At 59.1% G+C, this 27,829-nt stretch overlaps 13 protein-coding genes across 13 annotated transcripts; 8 read left to right on the top strand and 5 right to left on the bottom strand.

Annotated features, from left to right (window-relative positions):
• Window positions 1-35: 35 nt before the first annotated feature.
• UV8b_07331 (uncharacterized protein) lies at window positions 36-1,333 on the top strand (the record flags this gene model as incomplete). Its single annotated transcript, XM_043144828.1, has 2 exons — window positions 36-612; window positions 756-1,333. 2 exons carry the CDS (start codon window positions 36-38, stop codon window positions 1,331-1,333), a joined length of 1,155 nt encoding a protein of 384 aa, XP_043000763.1.
• A 1,299-nt stretch (window positions 1,334-2,632) lies between these two features.
• Window positions 2,633-4,252, top strand: UV8b_07330 (uncharacterized protein; the record flags this gene model as incomplete). The annotated part of the gene is made up of 2 exons (XM_043144827.1): window positions 2,633-3,818; window positions 3,945-4,252. The coding sequence occupies 2 exons, from the start codon at window positions 2,633-2,635 to the stop codon at window positions 4,250-4,252; spliced, it is 1,494 nt and encodes a 497-aa protein (XP_043000762.1).
• Window positions 4,253-4,843: 591 nt separating this feature from the next.
• UV8b_07329 (uncharacterized protein) lies at window positions 4,844-6,012 on the bottom strand (the record flags this gene model as incomplete). The annotated part of the gene is made up of 2 exons (XM_043144826.1): window positions 4,844-5,672; window positions 5,786-6,012. The coding sequence occupies 2 exons, from the start codon at window positions 6,010-6,012 to the stop codon at window positions 4,844-4,846; spliced, it is 1,056 nt and encodes a 351-aa protein (XP_043000761.1).
• Window positions 6,013-6,714: 702 nt separating this feature from the next.
• Window positions 6,715-7,173, bottom strand: UV8b_07328 (uncharacterized protein; the record flags this gene model as incomplete). Its single annotated transcript, XM_043144825.1, has 2 exons — window positions 6,715-6,896; window positions 7,065-7,173. 2 exons carry the CDS (start codon window positions 7,171-7,173, stop codon window positions 6,715-6,717), a joined length of 291 nt encoding a protein of 96 aa, XP_043000760.1.
• Window positions 7,174-7,517: 344 nt separating this feature from the next.
• On the top strand, window positions 7,518-9,393 carry UV8b_07327 (uncharacterized protein; the record flags this gene model as incomplete). The annotated part of the gene is made up of 3 exons (XM_043144824.1): window positions 7,518-7,561; window positions 7,651-8,070; window positions 8,196-9,393. The coding sequence occupies 3 exons, from the start codon at window positions 7,518-7,520 to the stop codon at window positions 9,391-9,393; spliced, it is 1,662 nt and encodes a 553-aa protein (XP_043000759.1).
• A 550-nt stretch (window positions 9,394-9,943) lies between these two features.
• Window positions 9,944-11,391, top strand: UV8b_07326 (uncharacterized protein; the record flags this gene model as incomplete). Its single annotated transcript, XM_043144823.1, has 2 exons — window positions 9,944-10,187; window positions 10,304-11,391. The coding sequence occupies 2 exons, from the start codon at window positions 9,944-9,946 to the stop codon at window positions 11,389-11,391; spliced, it is 1,332 nt and encodes a 443-aa protein (XP_043000758.1).
• A 392-nt stretch (window positions 11,392-11,783) lies between these two features.
• Window positions 11,784-12,399, top strand: UV8b_07325 (uncharacterized protein; the record flags this gene model as incomplete). Its single annotated transcript, XM_043144822.1, has 2 exons — window positions 11,784-11,834; window positions 11,899-12,399. 2 exons carry the CDS (start codon window positions 11,784-11,786, stop codon window positions 12,397-12,399), a joined length of 552 nt encoding a protein of 183 aa, XP_043000757.1.
• A 234-nt stretch (window positions 12,400-12,633) lies between these two features.
• Window positions 12,634-14,595, bottom strand: UV8b_07324 (uncharacterized protein; the record flags this gene model as incomplete). Its single annotated transcript, XM_043144821.1, has 1 exon — window positions 12,634-14,595. The coding sequence occupies one exon, from the start codon at window positions 14,593-14,595 to the stop codon at window positions 12,634-12,636; it is 1,962 nt and encodes a 653-aa protein (XP_043000756.1).
• An 881-nt stretch (window positions 14,596-15,476) lies between these two features.
• Window positions 15,477-19,981, top strand: UV8b_07323 (uncharacterized protein; the record flags this gene model as incomplete). The annotated part of the gene is made up of 4 exons (XM_043144820.1): window positions 15,477-15,809; window positions 15,924-15,993; window positions 16,083-19,502; window positions 19,647-19,981. 4 exons carry the CDS (start codon window positions 15,477-15,479, stop codon window positions 19,979-19,981), a joined length of 4,158 nt encoding a protein of 1,385 aa, XP_043000755.1.
• An 854-nt stretch (window positions 19,982-20,835) lies between these two features.
• On the bottom strand, window positions 20,836-22,085 carry UV8b_07322 (uncharacterized protein; the record flags this gene model as incomplete). Its single annotated transcript, XM_043144819.1, has 3 exons — window positions 20,836-21,005; window positions 21,129-21,888; window positions 22,068-22,085. The coding sequence occupies 3 exons, from the start codon at window positions 22,083-22,085 to the stop codon at window positions 20,836-20,838; spliced, it is 948 nt and encodes a 315-aa protein (XP_043000754.1).
• An 835-nt stretch (window positions 22,086-22,920) lies between these two features.
• UV8b_07321 (uncharacterized protein) lies at window positions 22,921-23,351 on the top strand (the record flags this gene model as incomplete). Its single annotated transcript, XM_043144818.1, has 2 exons — window positions 22,921-23,131; window positions 23,248-23,351. The coding sequence occupies 2 exons, from the start codon at window positions 22,921-22,923 to the stop codon at window positions 23,349-23,351; spliced, it is 315 nt and encodes a 104-aa protein (XP_043000753.1).
• Window positions 23,352-23,773: 422 nt separating this feature from the next.
• On the top strand, window positions 23,774-24,213 carry UV8b_07320 (uncharacterized protein; the record flags this gene model as incomplete). The annotated part of the gene is made up of 2 exons (XM_043144817.1): window positions 23,774-23,956; window positions 24,079-24,213. 2 exons carry the CDS (start codon window positions 23,774-23,776, stop codon window positions 24,211-24,213), a joined length of 318 nt encoding a protein of 105 aa, XP_043000752.1.
• Window positions 24,214-24,216: 3 nt separating this feature from the next.
• On the bottom strand, window positions 24,217-24,667 carry UV8b_07319 (uncharacterized protein; the record flags this gene model as incomplete). The annotated part of the gene is made up of 2 exons (XM_043144816.1): window positions 24,217-24,224; window positions 24,394-24,667. 2 exons carry the CDS (start codon window positions 24,665-24,667, stop codon window positions 24,217-24,219), a joined length of 282 nt encoding a protein of 93 aa, XP_043000751.1.
• Window positions 24,668-27,829: the final 3,162 nt, after the last annotated feature.

Below are 27,829 nucleotides of genomic sequence, written 5' to 3'. Positions count from 1 at the left end.
TTGCGTGGGGATTTCTCCCGCAGACCGACCCCACGATGGCATCGGCCTCCCAAGCGGCGAGGCTCTGCGCCTTTGCGTGCCGCAGGGCCTCCAGAACACAGCATCTGCCCCGGGCGCAGCAGATGGCTCGACCAGACGGTGCTGCTCGTCGAGCGTTCAGCACGTCCCCTGCGCGTCGGGCCAGGCAACGGGCTGAGAGGGAGGAAGACGACAACGACGAGGAAGACGCGCTACAGAACCTGGACCTGAAGACGATGGACAGAGACTTTGCCGAGCTGGCCACGCCAAAGGGACTGCGGCAGCTGGACGAGCTGGCCAAGAGCAACGGCTACGGCACAATCGACGAGTTCCTGACGTCCAAGCTGAGAGAGACGCCCGGGTGGGCGCCGGAAGATCGATCGCTGGAGGAGGAGTTGCTCCAAGACGACATTGGAGAGAAGCCGAACAAGTCCTCGTTTTGGTTTGACGAGGACGACCCGGAGACGAATACCGAGGAGCACGACGAGTTTGACGAAGACGACATCACGTCCATGGCCCACGGCAAGCTGGAGGAGGTGCGGGAGATGAGGCATTACGCCCGCCTGGCGGCTTGGGAAATGCCCCTTCTCGCACGTAGGTGCCTTTTACTTCTACCTTCCCCCCCCCCCCCCCCCCCCCCCCCCCCTTTTTTTTTTTTTTTTTGTTTTGGCCTTGTTTGTCATCACCTGCCGCTTCTTCATGCCGCTGCGGCTTTACGCTAACCGCGGCCCCCCCAGAGTTCGCCAAGCCGTTTGAGCCGCCCAAGGAAGACCAAGTCCTCCGATGGCGGTTCACCACCTACATGGGCGAGTCGCACCCCGCCGAGAAGAAAGTGGTCGTGCAGTTCGCCCCAGACGACCTGAAGCTCACCCCCGTGCAGGCGGAGAAGCTCAAGAAGCTCGCCGGGCCGCGGTACGACCCCGAGACGGAGTTTGTCAAGATGAGCTGCGAGAGCTACGAGCACCAGGCGCAGAACAGGCAGCACCTCCTGGCGCTGGTGAACGACCTCGTCGCGGCGGCCAAGGACCCCGAGGATACCTTTGAAGATGTGCCGCTCGACCTGAGGCACCGCCGGGTCAAGGCGAAGCCCAGGTTCCCCAGGGAATGGAGGATGACGGACCAGCGGCGGCTGGAGCTGGAGGAGCAGCGCAGGCAGCAGGCCATCGGGGATCTGGAGAGGGCGGAGAAGGGGCTGCTGGTGGATGGCCAGAAGGCGATTGATGGCTATCTGATGCAGCGGGTGATTGAGGAGCAGGAGCAGCAGGCCAGGGCGGCCGAGATGGCGACTGCGGCGAAGACTAGGGCTAGGAGGTGAGGAGGATGCAAGCTGCCCCGGCCAGGGCAGGCTACTACATACTTTGGGGGCAGAAGCCCAGGCTCTCTCTGTACGATTTACCCGAGAGATCGGGGGGCTGGGGTTGGGGGGGGGACACAATGGCTGCGGATTTTGCCAGAAAGCAGCATTGAATGCATAGCAACGCTACTGAAGCGTGTACGTGCGTTTGGAGCTCGCGGTCCTGCGAGCGCAGCGGTGTCATTGACAGGATGCGCAGCCGAGTGAAAACGGGCTGAAGTCCGGGCGCAGCGTGCTGATTGATGTCGGTACCTGACGCGCGACTGCAGGGCGTCATGATGATTTGATGCCTGGGCGCGAATTGGCCAGCCGGTTGCCAGGGGAACGTGAGCGCTAGCCGTTTCCATCCGCCGAGTGTGGTAGGAGGACTTTGGGCCTTTCCCCTTGTTCATGATCATATTATATCCTTTTTTCTTTGACAAGGCTCGCGTAAATTCCCGTGACAGGAGCAGATTGGCCGAAACGCACGTTCTGGCATCAACCAGGCTGTCGGGTGTGCATGCAGATGCCACCAGACGCAAGCGTTGCGTAGGGAACAAGTGCAGAGTGCAAACTTGGTGAAGCGCCCGACGGTATAAAGTCGAGGCTGCAGGCTACAGTCTGCAGGCTGCCAGCTCCATCACTGCTTTGGCCGGCAGACACACACACAAACACACAGACACACGCACTCTACACATATGCATGGACACGCGCGCTAGGGTGGTTCTGTTTGGCCATGGGAAACTGAAACTGCGCTTTGGCACCAGCCGCCGAGCAGGCGTAGCATCGCACTAGCTGGCCCGGTCAACGGCCTTACTAGCGGTGGGCCGTGCGCCTGCTAGCGGGGGATCGGCAGGGGCTGCCCCAAGCGGTGGCCGCCTTGGGTCATCTTAGGTACCAGGTAGGTACCTGTTGGTCCTCCGCAGCGGCTGAGGAGTTGGAGCTCTGCAGCAGTTGACGTCTTCAAGGGGCCCTCAGGACCTCCTTCCTTTCACTGCATATCTTGCCGACCTCCATGTCTTTTCCTGTCCGGTCTGGCCAAGCTTCATGTTGCCGTCCTGAGTCGGTGGAAAGGACTCTGCGCGATTGCGGAAGCTGGTGCCAACTCCGTTTCAGCTGCTTTGGCCCGGGTTTCTGTCCACCTACCGAGCAGCTTTCCTACATGTAGCTTCCGCGCACCAGACGGCATCTTGGGCAACTCGACATTAAACACCATCATCACCACAGACACAAATCACCTCTGGGATTGAGCAGCGGGAGGTTGGTTCCCATCTCGTCGCCATGGCCGCCCATCTCAAATCCGGCCCGATCCCGCCCTTTGAGGCTACCCCCCTGGACGAAATCACCGCCAAGCTCGAGCTCCTCCGCAACACGTTTCGCACCAACAAGACCAAAGACATCAAGTTTCGCCTTCGGCAGATTCGCAAGCTGTACTGGGGCATGGTCGACTACGCTCCGCTCATCGAGGAGGCTCTCATGAAGGACATGGGCAAGTCCAAGTTCGAGGCCCACCTCACCGAGATGGACTGGGTCAAGAACGAAGCCATCAACGTCGCCAACAAGCTCACCACTTGGGCCAAGGATGAGAGCATCGTCGACTTGCCCATCATGTACTGGCCCATGAGACCTCGCATCAGGAACGAGCCCCTCGGCCAGATACTCATGATTGGCTCCTTCAACTATCCCTTCCAGCTGAACATGACGCCCCTCATTGGCGCCATCGCGGCCGGCAACTGCGCTGTCGTCAAGCCCTCCGAGCTGTCCCCCCACTCCGCCATGATCATCAAGAAGATCATGGACGAATATCTCGACACAGACTGCTACTTCTGCGTCAATGGCGGCATCGAAGAGACCCAGCACGTCCTCAACCACAAGTTCGACAAGGTCATGTTCACCGGCGGCAGGAAGACGGGCGCCATCATCGCCACAAAGGCTGCTCAGTCTCTTACTCCCTGCCTCCTCGAGCTTGGCGGCCGGAACCCTGCCTTCATCACCAAGAATGCCGACGTCAAGCTGGCTGCCAGGCGCCTCTTGTGGCAAAAGTGTCTCAACGCCGGCCAGCTGTGCTTGTCGCACAACTACGTGCTCATTGACCGCAGCGTCCTCGACGGCTTTGTCGCCGAGATCAACAACCAGTACCGCGTATTCATGCCCAACGGCAGCAAGGAAAGCGACCTCTCCCGCATTGTCAACAAGAGTCACTTCGACCGTCTGATCAAGATGCTCAGCAACACCAAGGGCAAGGTTGTCATGGGAGGTTCTTCTGACGCGGAAAAGCTGTGGATCGAACCGACCGCCGTGCTTGTGGACAGCATCCATGATTCCATGATGGTCGAGGAGACATTTGGCCCTATTTGGTCCATTCTGCCCTTTGATGATCTCGACCAAGCTATTGAAATTGCCAACACGGTGGACCCCACCCCCTTGGCTCTGTTCACCTTTGGTTCTGACGCGGAGAACAAGAAGGGTAAGTTTTTTTTATTTTTATTTTTTTTATCTGGCGTCCTGTTACACTTTTCACTGTTTGGTGCACTTGATCCTCAATTCCCCCCCCCCTTCTTTGGCACCAATGCTGACGCGGCGGCATGTCAAGTCCTCGATAATGTCACATCTGGTGGAGCCACCATCAACGACGCCTTCTTCCACGCCACGATGAATGCCACCCCCTTTGGCGGTGTCGGTGGATCTGGCCAGGGTAGCTATCACGGCTACTACTCTTTCAAGGCCTTCAGCCATCAACGGGTCATTGCCCAGGTTCCCAAATGGGCCGAAATGGTCTTGCGCGTGCGCTACATGCCCTACTCGTTCTCTGAGCTCGACCGCTACCGCATGCTGAACGCCCCGGCGCCCAACTTTGACCGGGACGGCAATGTCACGACCGGCCTCAGATCCTGGCTCTAGCTCGTGGTTCAGAGAAGAACAACTTGCTTGGCCTGTGCATGGCTTCTCGGAGAAGCCCTTTGTTTCGCAAGGACTGAAAAAGAAAGTTTTCTGACACACATTCAATACCCATGGAATATTTTGTCGAGTTTTACGAATAGTATACACAACGCTTGGAATTTTGTACGCAGTTTACCGGGGGAGGAAGCCAACGGGAGGCGGCACACAGGGCGATTGCCGGGAGGCCAAAGCCCGCTTGGGTTTACTTGTCCGATTGGTCTTTGCCCCCATTTTCAAAAGGGAAACATGGAAAGACAATGTCCATGGCGTAGGGATAGGCTGCTTGGTATATATATGCTGCAGAAAGGAGAGAAATTGCTCGACTGATTTTGATATGAATGATTGCCTGGTGGCCGATGGCTCGTTTGGTGTCGTGGACAGAATTCGTCTTGACAATGACATGTGCGACTCACCGCAGGATCATCATAGGTGGCGGCGGGAAATGACCTGCACCTCCCCTGACGGCCAAGTACATGCAATGCAAATGCACGTCGCCCCCCCCCCAAAAAAAGGACTGCCTTGAGCTAGCACAGGGGCAAGAGGCTTGGTATTTCATCGACCCTTGAGAATAGCCGCCAGGCGCGAACCCCTCTCCCCCCCAAGATACAAATCGTCATCCGGCGACTCCTTGGCCATCTCCACCGCCTCGAGATACCCCCTCGTGACGGTATCCTCGTCCACCCTCAAGCCATTCTCCACCAGGGCCAGAACGACGCTGCGGAAGCGCGCAATCTCCCTCCTGGTCGGCACGTCAATGTAGTCGTTCTGGCTCGAGTAGACCCTGCTGCTGACGCTCTCGTCCATCCTGTTGACGCCGGGATTCTCGGCAGCGGCCTCGCTCTCGACGTGCTTGCTTATCCAGATGTACCCGTTGACGCCGAGCAGCACGTCGACCTGGGCGGCGCCGTTGGCGGCGTCCATGGTCCAGACCTGGCGCTTGGAGCGGACGACGCCGCCGCCGCCGCCGGTGCCGGACACGCTGACAAAGACGCCGTTGCGGAGCTTGCCGTACTTGAGGGAGCGGGTGTGCAGCGAGGCCGCGCCGTCCTGGTGCAGCTGCTGGACCTCGGCGACGACCAGGTCCCCCTCGGCGAAGAAGGAGCGGATCTGCAGCTCGTCGGTCTCGGTGCGCTTGCGGAGGATGCCGCCAGGCAGGTTGATGGCGGAGATTTGCAGGACGGCCAGCTGGGAGGCGGCGACGTCGACGCGCCACCGCTTGGCTTGCACCTCGGCGATGCGGCCGACGACGAGGTCGCCTATCTCGGGGGTGTAGCGCGCGCGGAGGGGCCGCACCGAGAGCAGCTTGTTGGTCTTGGTGAGCGTGCCGGCCAGGGAGGAGGTGATGGCCTGGGTGGCGGGGAGGACGTACGTCCCGTGGCCGCTGAGGTGGGGGGCAGAAGATGAGACGGGTCAGGCGTGATTTTTTTTCCCTTTTTTTTTTTTTTTCCCTTTTTTTTTTTGCGGGAAAAAAAAGGAAGGCCAGGGTGGGCTTACCGCATCCATTGGGGGTTGGAAGTGATGACGGTGCCGGGGGTGAGGATCTCGTCGGCCAGGTGGTCGTCGCTGGCTCGGCGGCGCTTGCTGGCCCGCGTCCGCATCCGCATGGGCGCATCATCGCCTTGGAGGTCGACGCCGCCGTCGGAATCCGAGTCTGAGCTGGTGGCGAGAGACGGCGGCGGCCGCGGCGCCGCGGGCCGGGGGGGCAGAATGGTGATGGGCATTTTTTCCCCCTCCTCTGGGCTGTTGCGTGTGTGTGCTTGCGCTCTCTGGGGCGGGAGGTGGGAGGGAGCCCGCTGGGCCGGTGGGCGAATTCTCCTTGCGCGCGTGGCTCCGTTGCCGGCCCGTTGCCGGCGCAGTCGTGGGAGTGCTTTGGTGAAGCCGCGACGCTGATGACGCTGATGACGCTGATGACGCTGATGAAGAAAGTGCGCAAAGGCGAGGAGGAGAGATTGTGAAGTGGGTCTGGGTGGTGAGCGGGAGGTGCGTCGAGATTTTTTTTTTTTTCGGAGACGAGGACATGTCACCATTGGCACAGCCAGACGATGCGTTTGCCAGGGGCAGATTGTCCAACTGGGCGATTTCGAAAGCGAGCGGGACGCGCACGGGGTTTTGATTCCTCACTCGCGTCTCTGAAACATCTGCGCAGTGTACAGTGGCACAGAGGTGCCCCTTGACGGGCGTAAAAGACTTGGTCGTCCAATGCGCATTTCTGCAGAGGACATGCCATGCTATTGGTACACGCACCCGAAAACGGATGACGATGAAAAAAAAAGAGATGAAAAAAGAGATGAAAAAAGAGACAAAAAAAGAGATGAAAAAAGAGATGAAGAAAGAGATGAAAAAAGAGATGAAAAAAGAGATGAAAAAAGAGATGGAAAAAACCACCCCAATACACCACCAGCCCCCCCCCCCCCCCAAATTGCCTACCGGAATGCCCTCCACATCCCCATCCAGACAAAGCCCAGCGATATGGCGGCGATTCCCAACCGGCGGCTCCTCACGCCAAACACCGACCTGCTCTGCAGGACGGCGGCCTGGCGCCTCTCGAGCTGCGCCATGCCCGAGAAGTAGCTGTACGCGGCCAGGCCGAAAAAGACGCCGCTGCCTGGTGGCCGCGATTGGCAGCCCGTCAGCCATCATTGATCCTATCTGCACATCGGGTCACGCACGGAGCAGCTCGGCACGGGCAAGCAAAAGCAAGCTGGGCGGGCAGCTAGCCTGCCGACCAAGAGGCTGGGGGGGACTCGAGGCATTGGTGCTTTGCTTTGCTTACCCACGACTTTGCAGCTCAGGCAGTCTTGGCCGCGGTCTTGGCGCAGGAGGCGCCGGAGGTCTTCTGGTTTGTCGAGCGAGTGGACCGTGGGCATCTTGTCGGCCGCCATGGTCGAGGCCGAGGCCGGGGCCTGGGAAGGAAGGGCCGAAGACTTGGCCGTGATGGTTGAGGAATTTTGAAGCTTTGCTGCTGATGTTTTTGACGGTCGGTGCGCGCGGCGAGTTGATTGGCTGGTGCTGGTGCTCGTGATGGTGCTCGTGATCGTGCTCGTGATCGTGCTCGTGATCGTGCCTGATGCTTTGCTCTGCTGGGTCGGGCTGGTGCGTTTGTTTAGTCATCATATCACAACGCCTTTGGGCGGTTTCGTTTGCGTGGCTGCGGGGGCGGAGGAAAAAAGGGGGGGCTCGCGCCGTCATCGCAAGCTTCAAACCTGGCCAACGCGCGGCTGGCAAGATGAACGGCGTCATCGAGGCCCTTTACGTGTACGACGACAAGAGGTCGGTCGCACCCGACTGCGTGCTGGCGCACATGGGCAGATGGTTAGAGCAGATGCTGCCAGGGGCCCAACGGCTAACGGCGCTGCCAGGAACTCCGTCTTGTCGCATGCCTACGCGGGCCGGCCGCTCTCCGCGACGCACCTCCTGCCCCTCTACCTCGAGCACCCGGCTCCCCGACCGCATCTGATCCATCTCGCCAACACCAGCCCGCCGACCCTCGTCTTCAGCCTGACCCACGCCAACCTCCTGTTCCTCGCGACCTCGTCCACGGAAATCGAGCCGCTCCTCGTCCTCGAGTTCCTGCACCGCGTCGTCGATGCCTTTGAGGACTTCATCGGCGCCCCGCTGCTCGCGGCCAAGATTGAGAACAACTACGACGTGGTGGCCCAGCTGCTGGCGGAGATGTGCGATGCCGGCATCATCAGCACGACCGAGCCCAACGCCCTGAGGGAGAATGTCGAAATGGAAGGGTGGATGGGCAAGCTGCTGGGAAGCATAAGCCTGCCAGGGTCCGTACTCCTGCCCACCCGTCTCCCATCCCATGCCTTGCCTTCTCTCCCACCGGGGGGCGTTACTGACCGAAAATATGGTTTGTGTGTCCAAAACACACTGAAAAAAAAAAAAAAAAAAACAGAAAGTCGTCCCTGTCGTCCAACTTTTCCAACTCCAACACTCCCGCGCTGGCGGCGCCGCCCAACACCCCCGCTCTGCCTTGGCGACGGGCCAATGTGCGCCACACGTCCAACGAGCTGTACGCGGACATTGTCGAGACCTTGTCGGTCACGCTCGCGCCTTCGGGAAGGCCGCTGGCCGCGTTTGCGAACGGGTCCATAGCGTTCACGGCCAAGGTGTCGGGAGTGCCGGACGTCACGCTCAACCTCGGCAGCGCGTCCGGGAAGCACAACGTCGGCGGCATCATGGAGCTGCCCGTCTTTCACCCCTGCGTGCGCCTCAACAGGTGGAAAGAGCGGCCGGGCGAGCTGAGCTTCATACCCCCGGACGGACGGTTCATCCTGGCCGGGTACGAGGTAGACTTGCTGCCTTTTGCCGGGGGCGGCAAGGGGGCCGACAGCCTCGGCGCCAGCAATCTCAGGCTGCCCGTCAACCTGGAGATGAGGACGGGGCTAGGTCCGGCGGGGTCCGAGTTCGAGGTCAGGTTGCAGGTCAACAAGGCGTCGTCGGCGTCGGGGCAGTTTGCTCGCGGCATCGGGTCGGGAAGGACTGGGTCGCCGGGCGCGCCGCTGCTCGAGCAACTCACCGTCACGATACCCCTGCCGGAGGACGTCAGAAACCTCTCCGACATGCGGCCCAGCCGAGGCGATGCCAGCTTCAGCCCCGGGGAAAGGGTGCTCGAATGGCACGTCCCGTCCAAGGAGCTGTCAGGCCCGGTGTCGCACTTTGGACTCCGGTGCACCGTCGCTGGGTCCGTGGGCGACGACGAAGAGGACCGGTTCGACCCCAGCGGGTTTGCGTTTAGCAACGACTATTCTTACAGCGAACCCTACCAGAGCTCACCGGCCGAGGGCAACCCAACCAGGACGGACGGCGGCGGCGGCGGCGGCAGCAGCAGCAACAACAACAGCAACAACAACAGCAGCGGCAACGGCAGCGGCAGTGAGCAAGACGCAAAAAGGGCGGCGCAAAACAAAATCCTGATGCCGACCTCGGCGTCGGTAAGCTTCTCCGTCAAGGGTTGGCTAGCAAGCGGTCTCAAGGTTGACAGCATCGTGATGGACGCGCGGAAGAGTCGTGGTCTGGGGGAAGGCGTGAAGCCGTACAAGGGAGTCAAGTATTTGACGGTCAGCAAGGGGGGCGTGGAGATTCGGTGTTAGAGAGCGCGTGAACGGACGTTGGTTAGTGCACATGTTGTCTTTATGGCGAGTCCACTGTCAACATCATGATTGTTCAACATTTGGTGTGCTGGTGTCACTCAGCCAGGCCAAGTCCGGCGACTCGCCTGAAATGAAATTGCCGCACGGGCACCTGGGGTCTGGTGGGGGGTTGTCAGCAGGGTTGTCAGGGATGTTGTCAGCACGGTTCGAATGTAAGCTCTGTCCCTGACAGTTGACCTGTAGGGCTGTCACCTGTGGATGGCGCCTGGCGCATCAATCTCTGGCCCCCCGCACCGCACATTGGCCCCCCCCCACGTGCCGCCCAGCCGGGGTAAAACCGGGTCAATTTGGTCTCTCCCCCCAGCTCCTTGCTCTGTCCAACGCCCAGACTCGACAGCTTCCAGGACCGCCAACATTGCCAACATTGCCAACATTTCCAACACGGATGGTGCCGAGACATGCCCTTTGCTCGCAATGAGCGCATCGTCCTGACCTTGAATTCTAGGGGAACAAGCCACTTGACAGCCGAGGGGACAGGGCCACCGGGGCCATGAAGCGCCTAGGAAGCAGCGCATGGGGCCCGCGATGGCGACGCGCGTCTACAACCAGCAGCAGCAGCACCATCACCATCACCACCTGGACGACAAGAGCGCATCGTCATGGCGAGCTGCCGTTGCATCCGCCGCATCCGCCGCATCCGCCAAACAGACACGCCGAAACACGCGGCCACGGCTCGAGATGGGCGTCGACGTCGGCGAGGCGGAGGCGGCCGCAAACCGCCATTTTCTTTCCCGGTAAGTTTCGGGGGGGTGGGCAGAGAGAAGGGGGGTTGGCGGCCAAAAAAAGAAGCTGACGCAAACATTGACTTTGCCACACCGCCATTTTTCTTTCTTCTTCTTTCTTTTCTTAGGCCAGGGCACCCAAAAGGTCGGCATGCTGAACCCGTGGCTGGAGGCGTTCCCGTCGACGGCGACGGCCCTCGTCCAAGAGGTGGACCACTACGCCGGCTTCAGGCTCTCCGACGTGATCCGAGACGGGCCCTCCAAGGTGCTGACGCAGACGACCAACGCGCAGCCGGCCATCATGGCGACGTCGATTGTCATCCTCAAGATCCTCGAGCGCGAGTTCGGCTTCCGGGTGGCGGAGCAGTTTGACGTGACGCTGGGCCACTCGCTGGGCGAGTTCGCCGCCCTCGTGGCCGGGGGCTACATGAGCTTCCAGGACGGGCTGTACCTGGTGGAGCGGCGGGCGGCGGCCATGTCCGAGGCCACGCGGCGCGCGGTCCAGGAGCACGGCGGCCAGTACGGCATGGTGGCCGTCGTCACCGAGCCCGAGTACCTGCGGGGCCTGGTGGCCGCCATCCGCGACTTTGTCGGCCACTCGAGCGCGGGCAGCAAGGGCGACAGCAGCGAGGACGTGCCGCCCATCGAGCAGGTGCTCATCGCCAACGTCAACAGCAAGAACCAGATCGTGCTGAGCGGCAACGTGGAGCGCATCGCCACGCTCATGGCCCACGTGCGCCAGTTCCTGGGCCACGACCCGCGCGCCGTGCGCCTGCGCAGCGACTGCCCCTTCCACAGCCCCATCATGAAGCCGGCCGTGGCGGTCATGCGCGGCCTCCTGGCGGGCAGGTCGCGCGTGCCGGGCCGCGAGCGCGACGACGTCGTCCGCTTCCCCGGCCACCTGCCCTGCGTGAGCAACGTCACGGCCCGGCCGTTCCGGAGCAAGGACCAGCTGAAGGAGCTGCTGGCCCGCGGCTGCATGGAGACGGTGCGCTGGTGGGACAGCATCCGCTACCTGGACCAGCAGGAGAAGGTGCGGCGCTGGGTCGGCATCGGGCCCGGCAAGGTCGGCCGCAACCTGGTGGGCAAGGAGGTGGGCATGCGGGGCAAGGACTCGGTCAAGGGCGGCGGCGTGTGGGCCATCACCGACCCGGCGGATATTGAGGACGTGCTGAGGGGGTTGGAGGAGACTTTGGGCATAGCCGACGACGAGTAGATGGCGGTTCTCTTTGTGCAAGGGCCGGACTTGCCTGACTTGCAGCATGTTGCATGGGATGCGCCGGGTCAGACGTTGCCAAGTTCAAGGGGGTCCGAGTCAACTTTGGGGAAGGGGGTCTCGGACCTGGATACCCAGCCGGATCCATCATTCGACGCAATACGCAACAGGGGGACGGACTTTGTTCCATGATGTTTTTGAAGCCTTTAAGGTTGCCATGGTGAATCTCGATGAACCCCCAGGGGGGGGTCCCAAAAACTCCACACCGATTCCGTCGTCGACACGACGTGACATGCGACCCCACACCTTCCTTTCCCCCCACCACCCCAGACCCAGCTCGGACGGAAGCCTTCCACAAGACCCAGCCCCAAGCTCACCATCAACCACCCATCATGACAACCGCCATCCCATCAATCGCCTGCCTCGGCCTCATCGGCCGCAACGTACGAAACACCCCCCCTTCCCCCCCCTTTCCCCCCCCCCGGGACCAACCGCTAACCGATGCAGAACAACCCCCTCCACATGTCCATCTTCCCGTCCCACGACGCCGCCTCCAACTCCTTCTCGCCGCTCCGCACCCCCCTCCAGTTCTCGCTGCTGCTCTCGTCGACCATTGACGTCTTCGACCTGCGCGCCAAGGCCAACGCCGCCGCCGGGGTCGGCCTCTCCGGCGACACGGGCCTCCTGCACGCCGTGGACGACCGCCTCGCCGCGTACGGGTACGAGACCAACACGGGCGTGCGGATGGTGTGCGTCGTCGACATGCGCGGCGGGCGGGTCGACGCCCGCGCCGCCGGCCTGGGCGCCGGCCTGCGGGACGTCGAGCTCAAGCCCGTCTTCCGGGCCATGCAGTCGGCCTACGTGCGGCTGCTGCAGAACCCCTTCTACGAGCCGGACGAGCATGCGCCGCTGGGGGGCGCGGGGGGCAAGCCCATCAGGAGCAGGAGGTTTGACGGGGACATGAGGCGCATCGGGGAGGCGTGGACGCCTGGCGTGACGAGTCTGTAGGGGGGGAAGACATTGTTGCGGGGCGTTTTTTTTTTCTTCCTTACGAGGGCAGCATGCATGCTGGGGGGTTTTTTTTCCGGGAGGGGCAGAGGGGGAAAGTTGTTCATGATATCCTGGCGGTTGGTGCGGATGGGGATGGGGAGGGGGGGTTCTGTGTTTGTATTGCTTCTACTGCTGCCTGGCAGGGTTTCTGTACTGTGCTACGTCGTTGGCGATGTCTTGCCAGGCGTGCGGCTACTGATGGCCGGACTGCTTGCAGAGGCTGTCGACTTTCCATCGCGAAAGCCCGGCTACGTGAGTTTCTGTGCTTCCCCCCATGCTCTCGCTCGCGTCTGCCTTGGCGGCCGGCGTTCCTGGCTCGGCAGGCCGGCGCGAGACGGCTCCGCCCTCCCAATGTCTCGCCTCGGCCGGTAGCGGCTGCCACCAGTCGCCGGTTCGAGCGTGCCACGCCGCGCTGCAGAGCTCCCACAATCGCGAAACAGCACGCTTGTACGCGAAGCGCTCGTCCTCCCCGGTAAAGGCGCCGGCGTTGCCGAAATCCACGCCCTCCTTCCTGCCGAGGCCAAAGCCGGCGTCCTGGTCCGCGTCGTACCGTGAGGCGGGGGGCCCGGCGTCGTAGCAGGACACGTTGGGGCGGAACGGCGACGTCTGGTCCTGGTACACCTCGGCCATGGTCTCGGAATAGGTCGCGTCTCTGCCGTCCTCGTTGCCGGGGTGCCTGGGTGGCGCTCGGCTCTCGGGGAAGAAGAGGCCGTCCGGCGGACCTGACGCTCGGACGAGCAGCTTGCAGCGGGCTTGGTAGAGCGCGTCCAGGAGCGTGATGAACCTCCGGGCCTCGTTCTTCTGCACGACTGTCAGAACGGGCACTCTGTCGACGACAAAGGTGTGGTAGGACGAGGCCATGGTGATGTAGTCTGCCGGGCCGAGGGCTTCGACGAGTTCGCCAAAGGTCCAGCAGACAGAGCCGTTGTAGTGGCGTGGCGTGACCACTCGACGACCGTAAACGGTGAGCGAGCAAGATTGCCACGGAATAGGTCCGGGGGTGCGCCAGCCAACGACGTGTCGAACTCGCTCGTCAAACGCAAGAGTCGCATCGCCATCCTGATGCAAGTAGTAGTTGTGCGGGAGCATGCGGCGGCCGCCATCGTCGCCATCCGCTCCACCAGCCTCCTCGCCGCCCGACGCCAGGACTGCAGGGGCAGCGGTCATGTCGGGAGCGGTCGTGTCGGCAGCGGTCACGCCGGGAGCAGTGGCCTTGCGGCTCATCTCCTCCTTCCGTCTCCAATCCGTGGCGCCCTCCATCTGCCAGAAATCGCAACGTGCCTTTAACACCTCCAGGAAGTTGGCAAAGTCGCTGCTTTGCCCGCAAAGCTCTCCTTTGCACCGGGAGCGGCTCCCAAAAAGCTTGCTCATCAGTCCCTTTGACGGGCCAGTGGTGTAGTAGTCTATGCCCGTAGCCTTCTGCAGCTCTTCAGGCACGCGGTTGGACGACGCGACGAGAACGCCGCCCAGCTGGAAAAAGGCAACGAACAGATGACTGAGGATTTTGCTGGCAGCCCGGTCTGGTAGTTGGAATTCGTCCAGGAAGAGGATTGGCGTCTCGTCCACGAGCTTCTTGGCCATCCAGACCAATGAGAACTCCGCATCGCGGCCGACTGGGCCGCTGCTGCATGACTGCCGGTGCTTCTCGAGCTGCGACAAGACATACAGCATGAATGCGTCAAAGTGCCACCGTCTTTTCCGACGGGTGGGCAAACCGTCCGCCAGCAGATCCAGAAGCATCGACTTTCCCGTCCCTACTTCCCCTGACAGGAACAGCCCCCTGGGCGAGTCAATGTCAATGGCCAGTTCGTGGTTGTTGAGACGACGAACAAGAGCCAGGCGGTCTCGATCCGCTGCGGGCGGAATCAAGTGCTTGAAGAGAGGGTTGCCCCAGATGCTGTGGCGGCGTCGGGCGAGAATGCTGCCCGCTTCCGCATCGTCGGGAAGCTGGGGTTCCGCGAGGCGAGCGACTCGGTCCAGCCTATCGAGGCATCCCACTGGCGGCGAGTAATCTTTGAGGCGCAGGTAAACGTCTCGCAAGTGCCTCGCCAGTCTGTGCTGGGCTGGATCCGGAGAATATACGCCAGTCTTGACCAGTGTCTGGTACTTGACCAGCGGATCAGTAATGGCGACTGCGGTTGAGAATCGCCGCATGGTGACGACTGACGAGGGGTGTTGGTGTAAAGATGTCATGCGTCAAAGCTTGTTGGCGCCTTCTTTCTCCATCTCGTCGCATCGCATGTACGTTTGAATAATGTGTAGTGTGCAGCTGGTGGGGGACCTGTCCATGTCGTGATGCTCTCAAGGATGCACTTGGGAAGAATTGATGGTGATTTTTTAAAGACGCTCTGTTCAACAGCTCACATCTTTTGATGCTGCGGTAACCGGTTCACGACAAACCAAGTCAGGTGACGATGAGGCCGGGCAACAAGACGTGAACACGGTCGTTGGCGAGCTACCAGGTACCTGGAACCTCTTACCTTAACGGTACCTACGGTAGTGGATCAATCACCGATCCGGAGCATCGCCACAACTCCCGGGCCCGCCTGGACAGCTGGGTGGCTGGCTCTGTGTGGCGGGCTGCGTGTGGCGTCTCGTCTGGTCTGATCTGGTTGCTTGCCACTCACTAGCCACCACGCCGGTCGGCCATACGCCGCTACGCTTTTTGTTTTGGCCCCACCGGCCAATCGCAATGGCTGCATGCTGTCTGGTTCGTTCTTGCTGTTCCAAGCAAGGTCTTTCACGTCCCAGGACGGACCCAAATAATTAATCCTTCCTGGCTGCGCTGCTGCCCTACCCATCACCACGATCAATTCACCGACCCCCAGATTCATCAGGCCCGTCGTTCTCTGGCCTGTCTCTTCATCCTTCCTCCTGGCTAGCCATCAAGCCTGGCCTTGCTGCCATTTTCGAAATGTCGATCTGATCTTCTCGTTTGCTTTACACGTCCGCCATCCAACATTCCTACGGCCGAGGTTTTTGGGTCCTCGCCGCCAAACTAGCTACTAGCTGCTTCTTCTTTGACCCTGTCAACCATGTTCAATCCCTCTGTCGCAGATGGCGGCCCGGCCACGGCTACCAGATCTCGTCGTCGTCAGCGACCCAAGAGCACCGACAGTTCCGTCCAGCAACCCAAGGCTAAGCGCCAGCGCCTGCCTCTTACCGAGCAAACTTTTGTCAATCCCGACGCCCAGCCCGAAATGGTCGAGGTCGCCAAGGCCGACACCATCGCAACTTTGGAGCCCTCCAAAGACGTCGTCTCTTCCGACCACCCTCATCACCCTGTCCGCAAAGAATCGAATGTTCGAGCGAAAAAGTCGAAACATGGTGACCGTGCCGCTAACAAGGGCGACGGAAGCCTCGTGCTTGTATGTCGCAACAGACGCCCCCAATTTCCCTTGAGCGGCTGCAACGAGTTTCCGGTTCATAAGAGGGGCCTTTTGGTGCGCAAACGCTGACTAGAATATCAAAAACGCTTTTAGACAAGTACAAGCGCCTTCACAGTGTCGAAACTCCCTGCGTTGCCCGATAGAATTCGCACCGATTGGTCAGGTATGCCATCCATTCTTTTTCTTTTCTTTTCTTTTCTTTTTTTTTCGTCTTCAGCCTTCCGTCAGAAATCGCTGATTTTCCATTTCAAGGGGCTCAAAAATCCGACATCTTTGCTGCGTCAGGATATGCACTACATCTGACGGCGACCCATGCCGTTATTTGGGCTTACAACTCAACGTCTCAATCTCCCGAAACATTCACCTTCACTCTTCCGTCAGCATCGAACCCGACCGACCCCCTTCCAGTGGCATGTTTGGTTTCCCCGCCTGCATCTTCAACAGAGCCCGGCCTTGTGGTTGTCATGCCTGGAAGCGGCAAGGTGGTTTTCTGGGAGTCCATATCCAGTGCCGCCACTTTTGCCTTTATAAAGAAAGATCGATCTGGAGTCGAACATTTCATCTCAGGGATGTCCTCGGGCGAAAAAGTCATAGCCATCACCAATGCCGAATCAGCAGGCTTCATTCTGACCTTGAACACGGGGAGATTGGCCTACATGAGCGTTCGAGATGGTCACGGCCGACCCGCGATTTCCGTGCAGTTTCTGCGAACCAAGCTTTCGCCCACATCCTCCAGCGGTGGTCTACTTGGAAGCATTCGACACGCCTTCTCCCACCTCTCCCTCCGTGGCGACGTCGCTGCTGTCAGGGCCGACAGATCCTCGCGCGTCGGGGAAAGAAATATCGTCGCGCTCACCAGTAAAGGCAAGCTGCAAGCGTGGAGGATCCACCGTGGTGGCCACAACGAACTCATTGGAGAAGCCGACATGCGCGACCGCCTGGTCTCGGCCCTCCAGGAGAACGACCCTTTTAGCGAGGACATGCCAGCAGATTCATTTGAAGCCCTAGACTTGACCTATGTTCCTAAAGGCTTGGAGCCCAAATATCTCCAGCTCAGCAGGCTCAGCGACGCCATAGCGACCGACGACGCCTTGCTCCAACATCTCTTACTTCTCGTCTGCCTCACTCGCCGAAGCGTGTCGAGGTACGCCCTTGCCGAGGTTATCCTTACGCCAAGGGAATGTCAGGTCGGCATGATTCGGCCCATCACCTCTTATTCCACCCCCCCGGCGGCTTCCGATTCGTCCACGACCGTCAGGCCTCGCCTCCATCTCCCTCGACCTGCGCTGGTAGCCTTTGTCGTGTTTGATCGCGCCGCCGTGGTCGCTTCCGTCGCCATCCCGCCCGAATCCCCAGACTCGCAGCTGCAAGCGGACAACCATATCCTCGCACCGTCGTTCGAGGACGTCGTAGACTTCCGCCAAGACAATGTGCATGAGGTTGTTGGCTCGGGCTATGAAGAGGTGGCCTCCACCGGCCACGAGGAGAACCGATCATTGCGCCCCAAAAACAAGAATCCAGCGGTCGTGCTGATGGTGCGCGGCGCGGGCGTCATGCGCATCGTCACAACAGACGTGGACAAGTTTGCGAGCGAGGACCCGCCCCAGGTTTCGGCCAAGAGCAAGCTGGAACAAGCCGTGTTCTTTGGAGCCAAAAAGGACAACCCCCTTCTTTTCGGCAAACGGCAAGACATTGAGTTCAGCAACGACCAGATCGGCGAGGCAGCTCTGCGAGTAAGCCAGGAGATTCTGAGCTCCACCACAGCCTTCCTCTCGACGCTGCCTGCGTCGCTGGAGGATAACCTTTGCGCTCGGTCCAACGCTCTGGAGAGACTTATCCTCCACCTCGACATGATTGGCGCCGACCTCGACCGCAAGACCAGGTGGAACCTCCTTTTCAACGCGGAGAAGATGCATGTTGCAGGCCTGCTTTGGAAACGGCACGAGGCCTTTACCGCCGCACGGCCCGTCGACGACAAGAAGAGCCTCATTGGTCTCATAGTCGAGTTTATTCACCAAGACCAAAAGACGAACCCTGTTGCGAGCAGCGGGGAGGTGGACCGGGTGCGCCATTGGTTCGTCAACGATGTGTTCCGACTCGAGATCTTTGTTGCGTGGGCGTACGAAGTCATCAAGGTTCTGTACAAGGACAATCTCCTGGACGATGTCAAAGTCACCGCCATGATGAGCGAGGCTATGGAGGTCAACATCGCAGCGCAAGTGGGAGCGCACGAGTTCCGCAGACGCAACCTCTCCCTCTATGGCCTTGGCGACGAACAACTGCGGATGGGCATCCTCCGAGATGGCCACTACAAGGGCATGGCAGAACCGTGGACGGGCTGCGCTTACGTGGCCAACAACATCAAGCGACTCTCGGATCTCTGCGACCAGTGGTATAAGAAGCACGAGCAGATACGAGATGGATGCAAGGAGCCAAACCTGCCCGATCCCGCCATTATTCGAAAAATCTTCGACGAACTGCCCGTCCTGACGGATTCCATGCTCACCTCTGTCTTGGAGCACGCCAGGTGGGGGATGGCGAACTCGGACAGCAACGGATCGCTCGCCGACGAGTATGCCAAAACGTACGATGCCGACCGCCACGACAAGCCCATCGCTCTGGCGCGGGCGGGGAAGTGGGAGCAGGCATCCGCGATTGCGGAAAAGCACGGCTGCCTCAGCGCCCTGGCGGTCATTCTGCTCGAGCACATTGAGATCCTGGAGACGGGCCTGGGCGAACCCGGCTTGTCCGCGGCGCAAGTCAAGAGCCTCAAAAACCTGAGGCAGGCCAAGAAGACGCAGCTGGAAGACAGCTTCAGCAGATACGGAGAGCCGTTCGCCTTTCCCCTGTACGAGGGCCTCCTGGAGAAGCACGGCGTGGAGGCGGTTCTCGAGTTTGACCTGGACACGCTCGGGTTCAAGACCAGCTTCCTGCGCAGCCGGCCGGAGCTCGCCCGCATCTCGTGGATCCACGACGTCGAGCAGGAGCGGGACGTCGACCACGCGGCCAACACCCTGGTGGAGCTGGCCCTCAAGCGGGAGGACCAAGTGTGGAAGAAGAAGATTGAGCTGAGTCTCGGCAAGCTCGCTCTGCTAGCCGAGGCCGAAGCCGAAGCCGAAGCCGGGAGCAAAGACGACGCGCGCTCGCTCAAGGTCAAGTCGGACGACGCGCGCCGCGAAGAGCGCCTCCGCCTGGTCGACAACGAGCTCATCATGGTCCGGATCCAGGACCAGCTGCACGGGCAGGTTGCGCCGAGCACGCACGCCGCCGTGGACCGCGCCGCGGCCCTCCACTTTGCCGTTGAGGCGCACAGCAGCAACATTCCGCGGCGGCAGAGGGCGCTCCTGCGCCTGTTTGCGGAGGGCATGGAGCAGCTGCTCGATCACCAGGCGCTCAGCCCCATGGACCTGATTGACATGCTGACGCTGGTGTCGCTCAAGCCAGAGGCCAGGGACGAGATTGCCAACCCGTTCTGGATGGCGCTCAAGGTGGCCAACAACGGCTGCCGCCCGGACGAGGTGAAGCTGGCCAAGAGGTTGGTTTGGAGGAGGCTGTACGTCCGCGACGACTGGGCCAAGATGAACGACACGCAGCTCAAGGACGACCGCGAGGTGGTGGAGCAACTGGCCGAGACGGAGCTATTTGCCATGTTGACGGACTGCATCCGGTATCGTATGTTGATCTTTTCTTTTCTGTTTCTGTTTCTGTTTCTGTTTCTGTTTCTCTTTCTCCTCTTCCTCTTCCTCTTCCTCTTCCTCTCCCTCTTCCCTCCTTCCTCGCGTGCATGCGCGTCCCGTCGCTAACCCCTGCGAGCAGAGGATCCTCGAGACCCCTTCCGCCCCATGCAGCCTCACGAAGCGCTGGGCGTCTTCACGGAGCACCTGGACAGGCGCTTCCAGGGATTCGCCGAGAGCGAGCGGTCCAAACTCCTCGACGCCATGAACTGGGAGGACAAGCTGCTGAGCCAGCACATGGACAAGAATCGTCTCGCGGACTGGGTCCGCGCAACCTTTGACGCCGCCCAGATCGAGGTGGAAAACACGGCAGACGAGGCGACGAGAGCCGGGGCGGCGGCCGACCAGAGAGCCTCGTCGCTCTTTGGCGGCGGCGGCGGCGTGACACAAGCCCTGCCTGCACATGCACAGTCTTAGTTGGACTGGTGAGGCGAGCCGAAATTACAAGTACAAAAGGAAGAAACATGACATTGGGTGGCGTTTTCTTTTTTTTTATCCTGTTCTTTTCCTTTTTCCTCCCACCATCGAAGCAATCAATAGTGTTGTCGGCCTTTTTTCAAGCTTTACTTTTTTTCTCTTTCCTTTTTCTCTGCTGGTTCTCCTTTCGTTCCTTTGGAAGCAGTCAAGTGTAGTCGGCCTTTTTACTTTACTTTACTTTTATTTCATTCCAAACTTTCTTTCTTTCTTTCTTTTTTTTTTTTTCAGTCGGTTCTCATGTCGTCCTTTGGTCTCGCCTGGGTAAAGTCCCTGCGCTGCGCCATGTCGCGGCACGCATGTACGAGATTACGACGGGTAGCGTAGAGGCAAAGCAAAGGCTCAAAGGGTGCTCAGGGTGCTCAGGGTGCTCAGGATACAGTACCACGGGCTCGGGGTCGGCCCGGGCCACGGACGGGGGAGGGACGTGTCAATCAATGCTCGTTTCTCTTTTGCGGGCTGGGCCGGCGGGGCCTTGTGCTACTTGGTGCGTGTGGTGATGGATGATGGATGGCAAGTCGACAGCGGCGCGGGCGGCGCGCTGGACAGGGGAGAAGCGCAGCCACAAGCAAGCAAGCAGGCAGGCAAGGTGCGAGGCATGCATGGCACGGTGGGTTCAACCAATCTGCTTTATATAAGATGCCCAACGGGAATTGTACCCATTTGGAAAAGTCGGTGACACAAAAAAAAAAAAAAAGAAATAAACTGCGTGGAAGAGGACGTGGAAAGGTCCCCCCTGCCGTCTGCTGCTCCCCAAGGACCGTGGCCAACTTCCCTTCCCGTCTTGGGAGCAGCGCCTACGCCTTCATCTTCTTTCTCTTGCCGACCTGGGCCGAGAAGCCAGTCTTGATGGCGGTGACGCTGCGTCGCGAGCCGCAGTTGTTGCAGGTGACAAAGTAGAGGCGGTTTTCTCCCTTGCTCAGCTCCGTGTCGGGAGACTTGCACGTCTTGCAGGTGACGTATTCAACTGTAACGAACGGAAAGGTCAGCGCAGGCCACGGCGGGGACGACGGCTTCGTGTCGCCAGCGGTTCACGGGGGGGGGAAGGGGGGCAAATGAGAAAGCAGTCGAGTCTCCACGTCACACGTACTAATGTATTTCCTGACCATGCCCTCAATCTGCTTCTGCTGGAACCGACCCTTGATGACGAGTCTCCTACTCCCGTCAACGGAGCCGTTGGTGCCCAGCTCGGCAAACAGGTAGGCGGTGAGATGGTCTTCGGTCCGCTTCATGCGCTTGCAGATCTCGGCAATGTTGGCAAAGACGGTCTTCCGGTTGCCCTCGCGCATGCACTGCGGCGGGGGGATCTTGAAGCTCTTGGTGCCGCTGAGCGTGTGGTCGGGGTTCTTCTGCGACAGCTGGTGGAAGAAGCGCTGGAGCAGCAGGCTGTAGCCGATGCCCTTGGTCTCGTCGTGCGCCCAGATGCCCGTGCCGGCGTCCATGTCCCCCGACTCGTGCTCGTGCTCGGTGGCGGCAACGGCGGCGGCGGCGGCGGCGGCGGCAGCCTCCTCGGCGTCCTTGACCTCGAGCTGCTTCAGCTTGGCGGCAAAGTCGTCCTCCTCGCCGGCCTCCTTGGCCTTGACCTTCTTCTTCTTCTTCTTCTTCAGCAGGCTCAGGTCAAGACCGCCGTCCTCGGCGGCGGGGGGGGCGTCGTCGCCGGCGGCTGGGGCTGCGGCGTCAGTAAAGGCTCCCAGAGCGGCAGACAACGGCGGCGTACGAGGCGTGTGGGACAGCGCCGTGTCCTTGGGGTCCTCGGTAGCGGCCACCATGGTGACGGAGCCGTCGGCGTCCACTACGAGCTTCTGGTCGGTAAAGGCGACGGATTTGCGGGACTGGCCTTCTACTTGCTCCTGCGGGGGGGGGGGGGAGAAACAGGCGGCAAAAACGTGCGTCGTTAGCTGTGCTTTCGTCCTCTTCTCGGGGGGTTTTTTTTTTTTCTTCTCCCGCTCCCCGCAGGCATGTGGTGCGGGAGGGATTGGAGGACGGGGGGGCAACTCATCGCGTCGCAAGAGGAATATATAATACGAACATCGGGATTGATCGTCATCGATACTTGTTGGTCAGGTCCGCGAGCGCGAGTGCGAGTGCGAGTGCGAGTGCGAGTGCGAGTGCGAGTGGGAAGGGGACGTTAGTGAGCCCGGCACGTTCGAGGAGCGGGTGAGTCGATCCGGGGGGGTTGGTGGTGGGGGAAAGCTCCGGTTGACGGCAGCGCTGCGAGACTCGTCGACTTCAAGACGGATAAGGCGATGGGGGGGAGAAGGAATAGATGGATGGATAGATGGATGGATAGATGGATGGATGGATGGATGGACGGGGTTGGATGGGATGAATGGCAAAAATGATTCCGACCCAGGTGGGGTAAAATTATTTTGTGCCGCGTTTCGTTTGGGTGGTGCCAGGTGGGTGGGTGGCCGCCAACAGTCCCAACAGTCGTCGTGGCTTTATTAGCTAAGCTGCCATGGGGGCAAGCAACCAAGCAAGTGACGGAGCACCAGCAGTGACGGAGCACCAGCGGCGTCGGCGTCGGCATCAAGTCAGGCCTGCAGGGCCTTTGCTACGCCGACGATGGGCGACAAGACCTGCTCGCTCTCGCCTGCGGCCTGAATCATCCTCCTCCATGGCCAAGCCGGCCAGGTGCAACTCTGACGCTTGCCTTGCACTCGCACGGTGCGCTCCACGGTGCGCTCCACGGTGCGCTCCCACGGCCCTGGCCACACCCGCCACGTGACCGCCACCCACCACCGCCCATCGCCCCGGCTTCCCCATCCCTTCCCTTCCCTTCCCATCCCATCCCATCCCGTCCCGTCCAGTCCGTCGCTTTGCCTCCCTCCCACCCATGCGCACGGCATCGCCCTTCAAACCCCCCCCATGCCATGCCCGCCATGCCCGCCATGCCCGCCGACTCCCCCGTCGAGCTTGACTACTCCTCCGACATCGACTCCCTCCCCTCCAGCGACACCTACTCGGACGACGACGCCGACTCGGACGCCCAGGGGGAATGGGACCGCTCGCTCGAGCAGCTCCAGCTGCTGCTGACCATGATGATTGTCCCCTGGATGGGCAAGTACTTTGGCAGGAGGTTCGCCTACTGGAGTACGTGTGTCTTTTCGCGCGACGCGCTTCCTGCCCCCGCCTCCCCCGGTTCCTGGCAAAGCCCTTTCTGGCAACCAACTTCCTCCGCTGACCCCGTGCCCCCTCCCATGTTGCAGGTTGGTCGCGGTACATGGAGTGGATGCACAACGTCGACGTGCGGTGGACGAGTAAAGCCGCATTCCGGGCGGCCGGCATCGCGGAAACGGCTGCCACGCTGTAGGGGAGAATCGAACGGCGGCGGGCGCTCCTCTCGCCCAGGGGGCCCGGCTGTGGCTCTCGCGGAAACGGCTGCCGCGCCCCCGTGGCAAGGGCTCACGGGAGAACCAGGAAGCCAAGTCGCGAGGCATCGATGCGGGGGCGTTGCCGGACGGGTCTCTGCTCGCCCGCCCTGGCGGGAGGGATCGCGCGCGCGCGTGGAGCCAGCCCCTGGCGCTTGGGATTGCCAAGTCTGCGAGTTTGCGACGGCAATGGAGGTGCGTGAGGCGAGTCGGTGCGGTGCTGCTTGGGAAAAAGGCGCGTCGCGGAGCACCCGCGTTGAAATCGAGCTGCCAAGCCGCAAGGCCAGTCGTGGCCGATGCCCGCTGAGCAATCACATCATGATGCTGCCAACAGGGCAAAGCCGCCTCCCAACTCTTTTCTTTTATGCGCTGTCGAGGTAAACTGGTAGATGAGTCTGCGGGGGATCACGGAGTGCATTGTTCAAGCAAGCTGCAGATTCAAGCCAGTCGTGGCCGATGCCCTCCCGAGCAGTCACATCACGGCAATGCTTCCAAAATGCAACCAGCTCTAGCTCTTCTCATGGTATGCTCTGTCGATATGAATTCGGTAAATGACTGCAGCACCCCCCCAAAAAAAACCCAAAAGGCCTTCATGCGTGCCTCGGTCATGTGCAGCTGCCAGCTCGGCAATGCTGTACTAAGTTTTGGTATACACCATGTAATTACTAGCCCATATTTCCATACGTCACTATTCCTGCCGCTCGTCCCATCAACTCCATTAAACCAATCCATGCCCTCTTCATCCTTCCGTATCCCGTTATAGATGTCGCTTACCCCGTCGCGTTCTCCTCCGAGAGTCATTAGTCATTAGACAGCTGAAGCACACACAACTTGATGTTAACCTCGCAAGTCCGGGCACAAGATCGAACGTCTTGATGGGCGACGAATCAAGGCAGCCGACAGGGAAAAGGGGGGGGGGGGGGGGGGGGGGGGGGGGGGGGGGGGCGGCCGATTAAACGCCAACCTGGGACATGCTGGGCCTACCGGAGCGGATGGATCGGCCGAGGCCGCCGGCGCGAGCCTCCCTGACGGTCAAGAACAGAGCAGCAGAGGCAGTGGCCCAGAGGAACCACATGAAAGCGGTGCAGGCCTGGATCTCGCGGCAGCGCTTCTCCGTGTCGCGAGAGCCGTAGCCGATCCAGCCGCCGGGGAGGTCGGCCGGGTGGATGTTGCCGCAGTTGGGAGCGCGCAGCTTGGCAGCCAGGACGATGGCGTTGATAAAGGTGAAGAGGACGAGCAGGACGTCGAGGGGCAGCATGACGACGGGGCGCCCCAGGCCGGCGAAGAAGGCCGAGGCGAGGCCGTACAGGCACACCACCCACGACAGGGCGGCCACGAACATGGTGAAGTTGACGGCGGCCTCGGCCGACGACGAGGCGTCGACGTTGCTGGCGATGACGTTGCCGATGAGCGCGGTGATGAGCAGCGTCCACAGCAGGGCGACGGTGCGGACAACGGCGTTGAGGAAGCCCGACATGGTTTTTTTTTTTTTTTTTTTTTTTTTTTTTTTTTTTTTTTTTTTTTTGGCGAGGCGCTTCTACCGCGCAGCAGCAGCTGGTATGTGGAATCGCGCGATGTGCTTTTGCGCCGGCGGGGGGGGGTATCGATCCTGTCGGGCCGCGTGCGTTGAGAGAGAGAGGCTGTGTTGCTCTGTGGCCTGTTTCTTCTCTCTTTTGTCTCGGCCGAAACACACGGTGCGGGGTCGAGAATGATGCTGCGTCGCGAGATGGGGGTTGCAGGGCTGGATGCAGAGAGTTGCCTGGACGCGAGTTCAAGTCAGGAAGGACCAGACAAGACACATGCATGGAGCGAGAAGCGGCCGCAGGCGCGCTATATGGCGGAAACCCGGGGGCGAGCAGCAGCCCAGCAGCAATGGACAGCATCCAGTCAGTGTCCAGTCAGTGTCATCAGTGTCGTCAGTGTCGTCAGTGTGCGCCGGACCGCTCGGCAGCTGCAAGGGGGGGCGGCCCTTCCCAAAGCATCCGATGCCCATCGATGATGTGGATGAAATGCATGATGCGGCGGGGCGGCGGCATGACCTCATCATCAAAGGGCTGCCGGCGTCTCCGCCCAGCCCTTTGCCCATCCCATGGCAGGCTGGGCCAATCACCGTCCTCGGCTCTGATTGACACGCGGGGGCGTAATCTATGTAGTACTTTTATTTATTTATTTCCTTTCTTTTATTTCATTCTTTCCCTGAATTCTGGTTATTTCTCCCTTTTTTTTTTTTTTTTTTCCCTCCTTACCTTACTTTATCAGAGGGTGTTTTTTTTTTGGTTTTCTCTTAAGACTCGGGAATAGTCCCTCTTTGGCGCTGGATCAGCGTGCGCCGCCCTGCGGTGTCATGGATGGATTGTTGTGTGTGCACTGCCATGCCATGCCAGGCTGAAGCCGCAGCAAAGCCCTGAATTCCTTCCACTGGCATTAGGGCCAAAAATGTATTGTGTAGGAGGGTTGATTATTCTCGAGCTAATCTAGTCTAGAACCCCACTATTTCATCCCTTTACAGGATCCCCCTTTCTTCTATAGTATTACCTACAACACTAAAAAAAAACAAAAGACACTTCTTTGTAGTATTGATCGCAATAACAAAAAAAAAGAGAAAGAGAAGCATTCTCTAGAGCCCAGCAAAAAAAAAATAATACTTCTTTTAGCGAATACTTCTTTCAGCAAATATAAATAAAAATAAAAAAAAACCATTCTCATCAGCAAATTCATTCTTTCAATACATCAGCAATTTTCTTGAGTCCTATTCTTATTGCTTCTGCAATAATATTGGCTGCTTTAATTATATTATCTTCCTTATTGCTTATACATCTTATTCTTTTCGTAGTATTTATGCCTTCTTTTATTGCTTTATTCGTCTTTCTTTTCTTCGATCGTACTATTATAGCCTCCTTCGGTTCCTATAGTAAGTTAAATAAGTCTACTCTATAATAGTAGATTGTTAAAATCCTATAGTAGCCTACTAGGCTGCTGACCTTATGCCCTACTGGCCTACTAACCTTCTAGCCCTTATACCGCCTCTTGGACTTATGGTAGTATTACCTTAGGCCTTTGCCTTTTACCTTAAGGATTTTCAGTGGATTATTTACTGTATATCAAGTAAGGTAGGCCTTGTTAAAAAGGTGTGGCATTGCTAAATTAGCGTGGTAGCCCATTAGCGTGGTGGCGGCCTACTAGTGTGGTGGCTAGTCCACTAGTGTGGTGGTTAGTCACTAGCGTGGTGGCTAGTCCACTAGTGTGGTGGCTAGTCTACTAGTGTGGTGGTTAGTCCACTAGCGTGGTAACTAATTACTAGTGCGGTGGTTAGGGTGGTTGGAAAGGCCGGATATAGCGGGGTTGCTGACGTATCATAGCGAGCATTACGGGGAGCCTTCTTACTGGCTACCCTGAATGCCTGGGCCCACCCCTCCTTCGTGTATATATAGGATAGCTTTCCCCCTTCTTTCTAGATAGTAGAAGGGCAGCACAATCGAGTCTGTTAATGCACTATATGCCTTTTAACTTCTTACCTTCCCTGCGTTTTCTGGTTATCTTATATTTGCCTTGCCTTTACACTTGCCCTGCTTTATAGCACTTGTATAGTCTTAGGACTTGGTGAAAAATCTAGTATTTATACTAAGATTAGTTCACAGGTCGCAGACAGTCTTGTGCCATCTAGCTAGCTAGTAAGGCTCTGCTTTTATAGTGACCTTAAGAATTGCAATAGGTTATAAGCCCGGGTTTTTACTTCTTTGTTTTTACCCTACCTTTTTATGTTCACCCCTTAGTCTCTCTTGCTTATTAGTACTACTAATATAGCTATCTTTTGGTATCTTTAGCTTACCCTTATTAACTTCGGCTTACCTATTATCACCTTTGGCTTACCCTTTGTTACTTACGGTATTACCCTACGGCAATCAACGGCGTACCTAACGGTAACTTACGGCGTAACCTTACGGCACTTTTAGCGTAACCTTACGTTATTTTCGGCGTAACCTACGGCACCTACGGATTTTATAGTGTGATATCTACCATACTATACCACTGTATAACACCTTTGCACCTAGTGTACGACACCTACTGCACTATACGGCACCTATTATACTCTTCCACTTATAGCACTTTTGGTACGGCATTTACGGCACCTTTTATATTACGGCACCTATAGCACCCACGGTACCTACGGCACCTACGGCACCTACGGCACCTACGGCACCTATGGCACTTACGGCACCTTTATATTACAGCACCATATAAGCACCTTGAATACCAACGCTATAATACGGACTTGCACAACGCCTACGGCATCCGTGCTTTTTTATATTAAGACCTGCCGCTATATTCTGCGGTTACCTTTTATAGTAGGCTACTAGCCACTATATTTACTAGCTGTCTAGCTAGTTACTCGGCTATTTTACCAGTTATTCGACTATTT

Source organism: Ustilaginoidea virens, chromosome 6, assembly GCF_000687475.1.
Source record: "Ustilaginoidea virens chromosome 6, complete sequence".
Classification (NCBI taxonomy): Eukaryota; Fungi; Ascomycota; class Sordariomycetes; order Hypocreales; family Clavicipitaceae; genus Ustilaginoidea; species Ustilaginoidea virens.
This window is presented reverse-complemented; position numbering and strand designations above follow the sequence as displayed.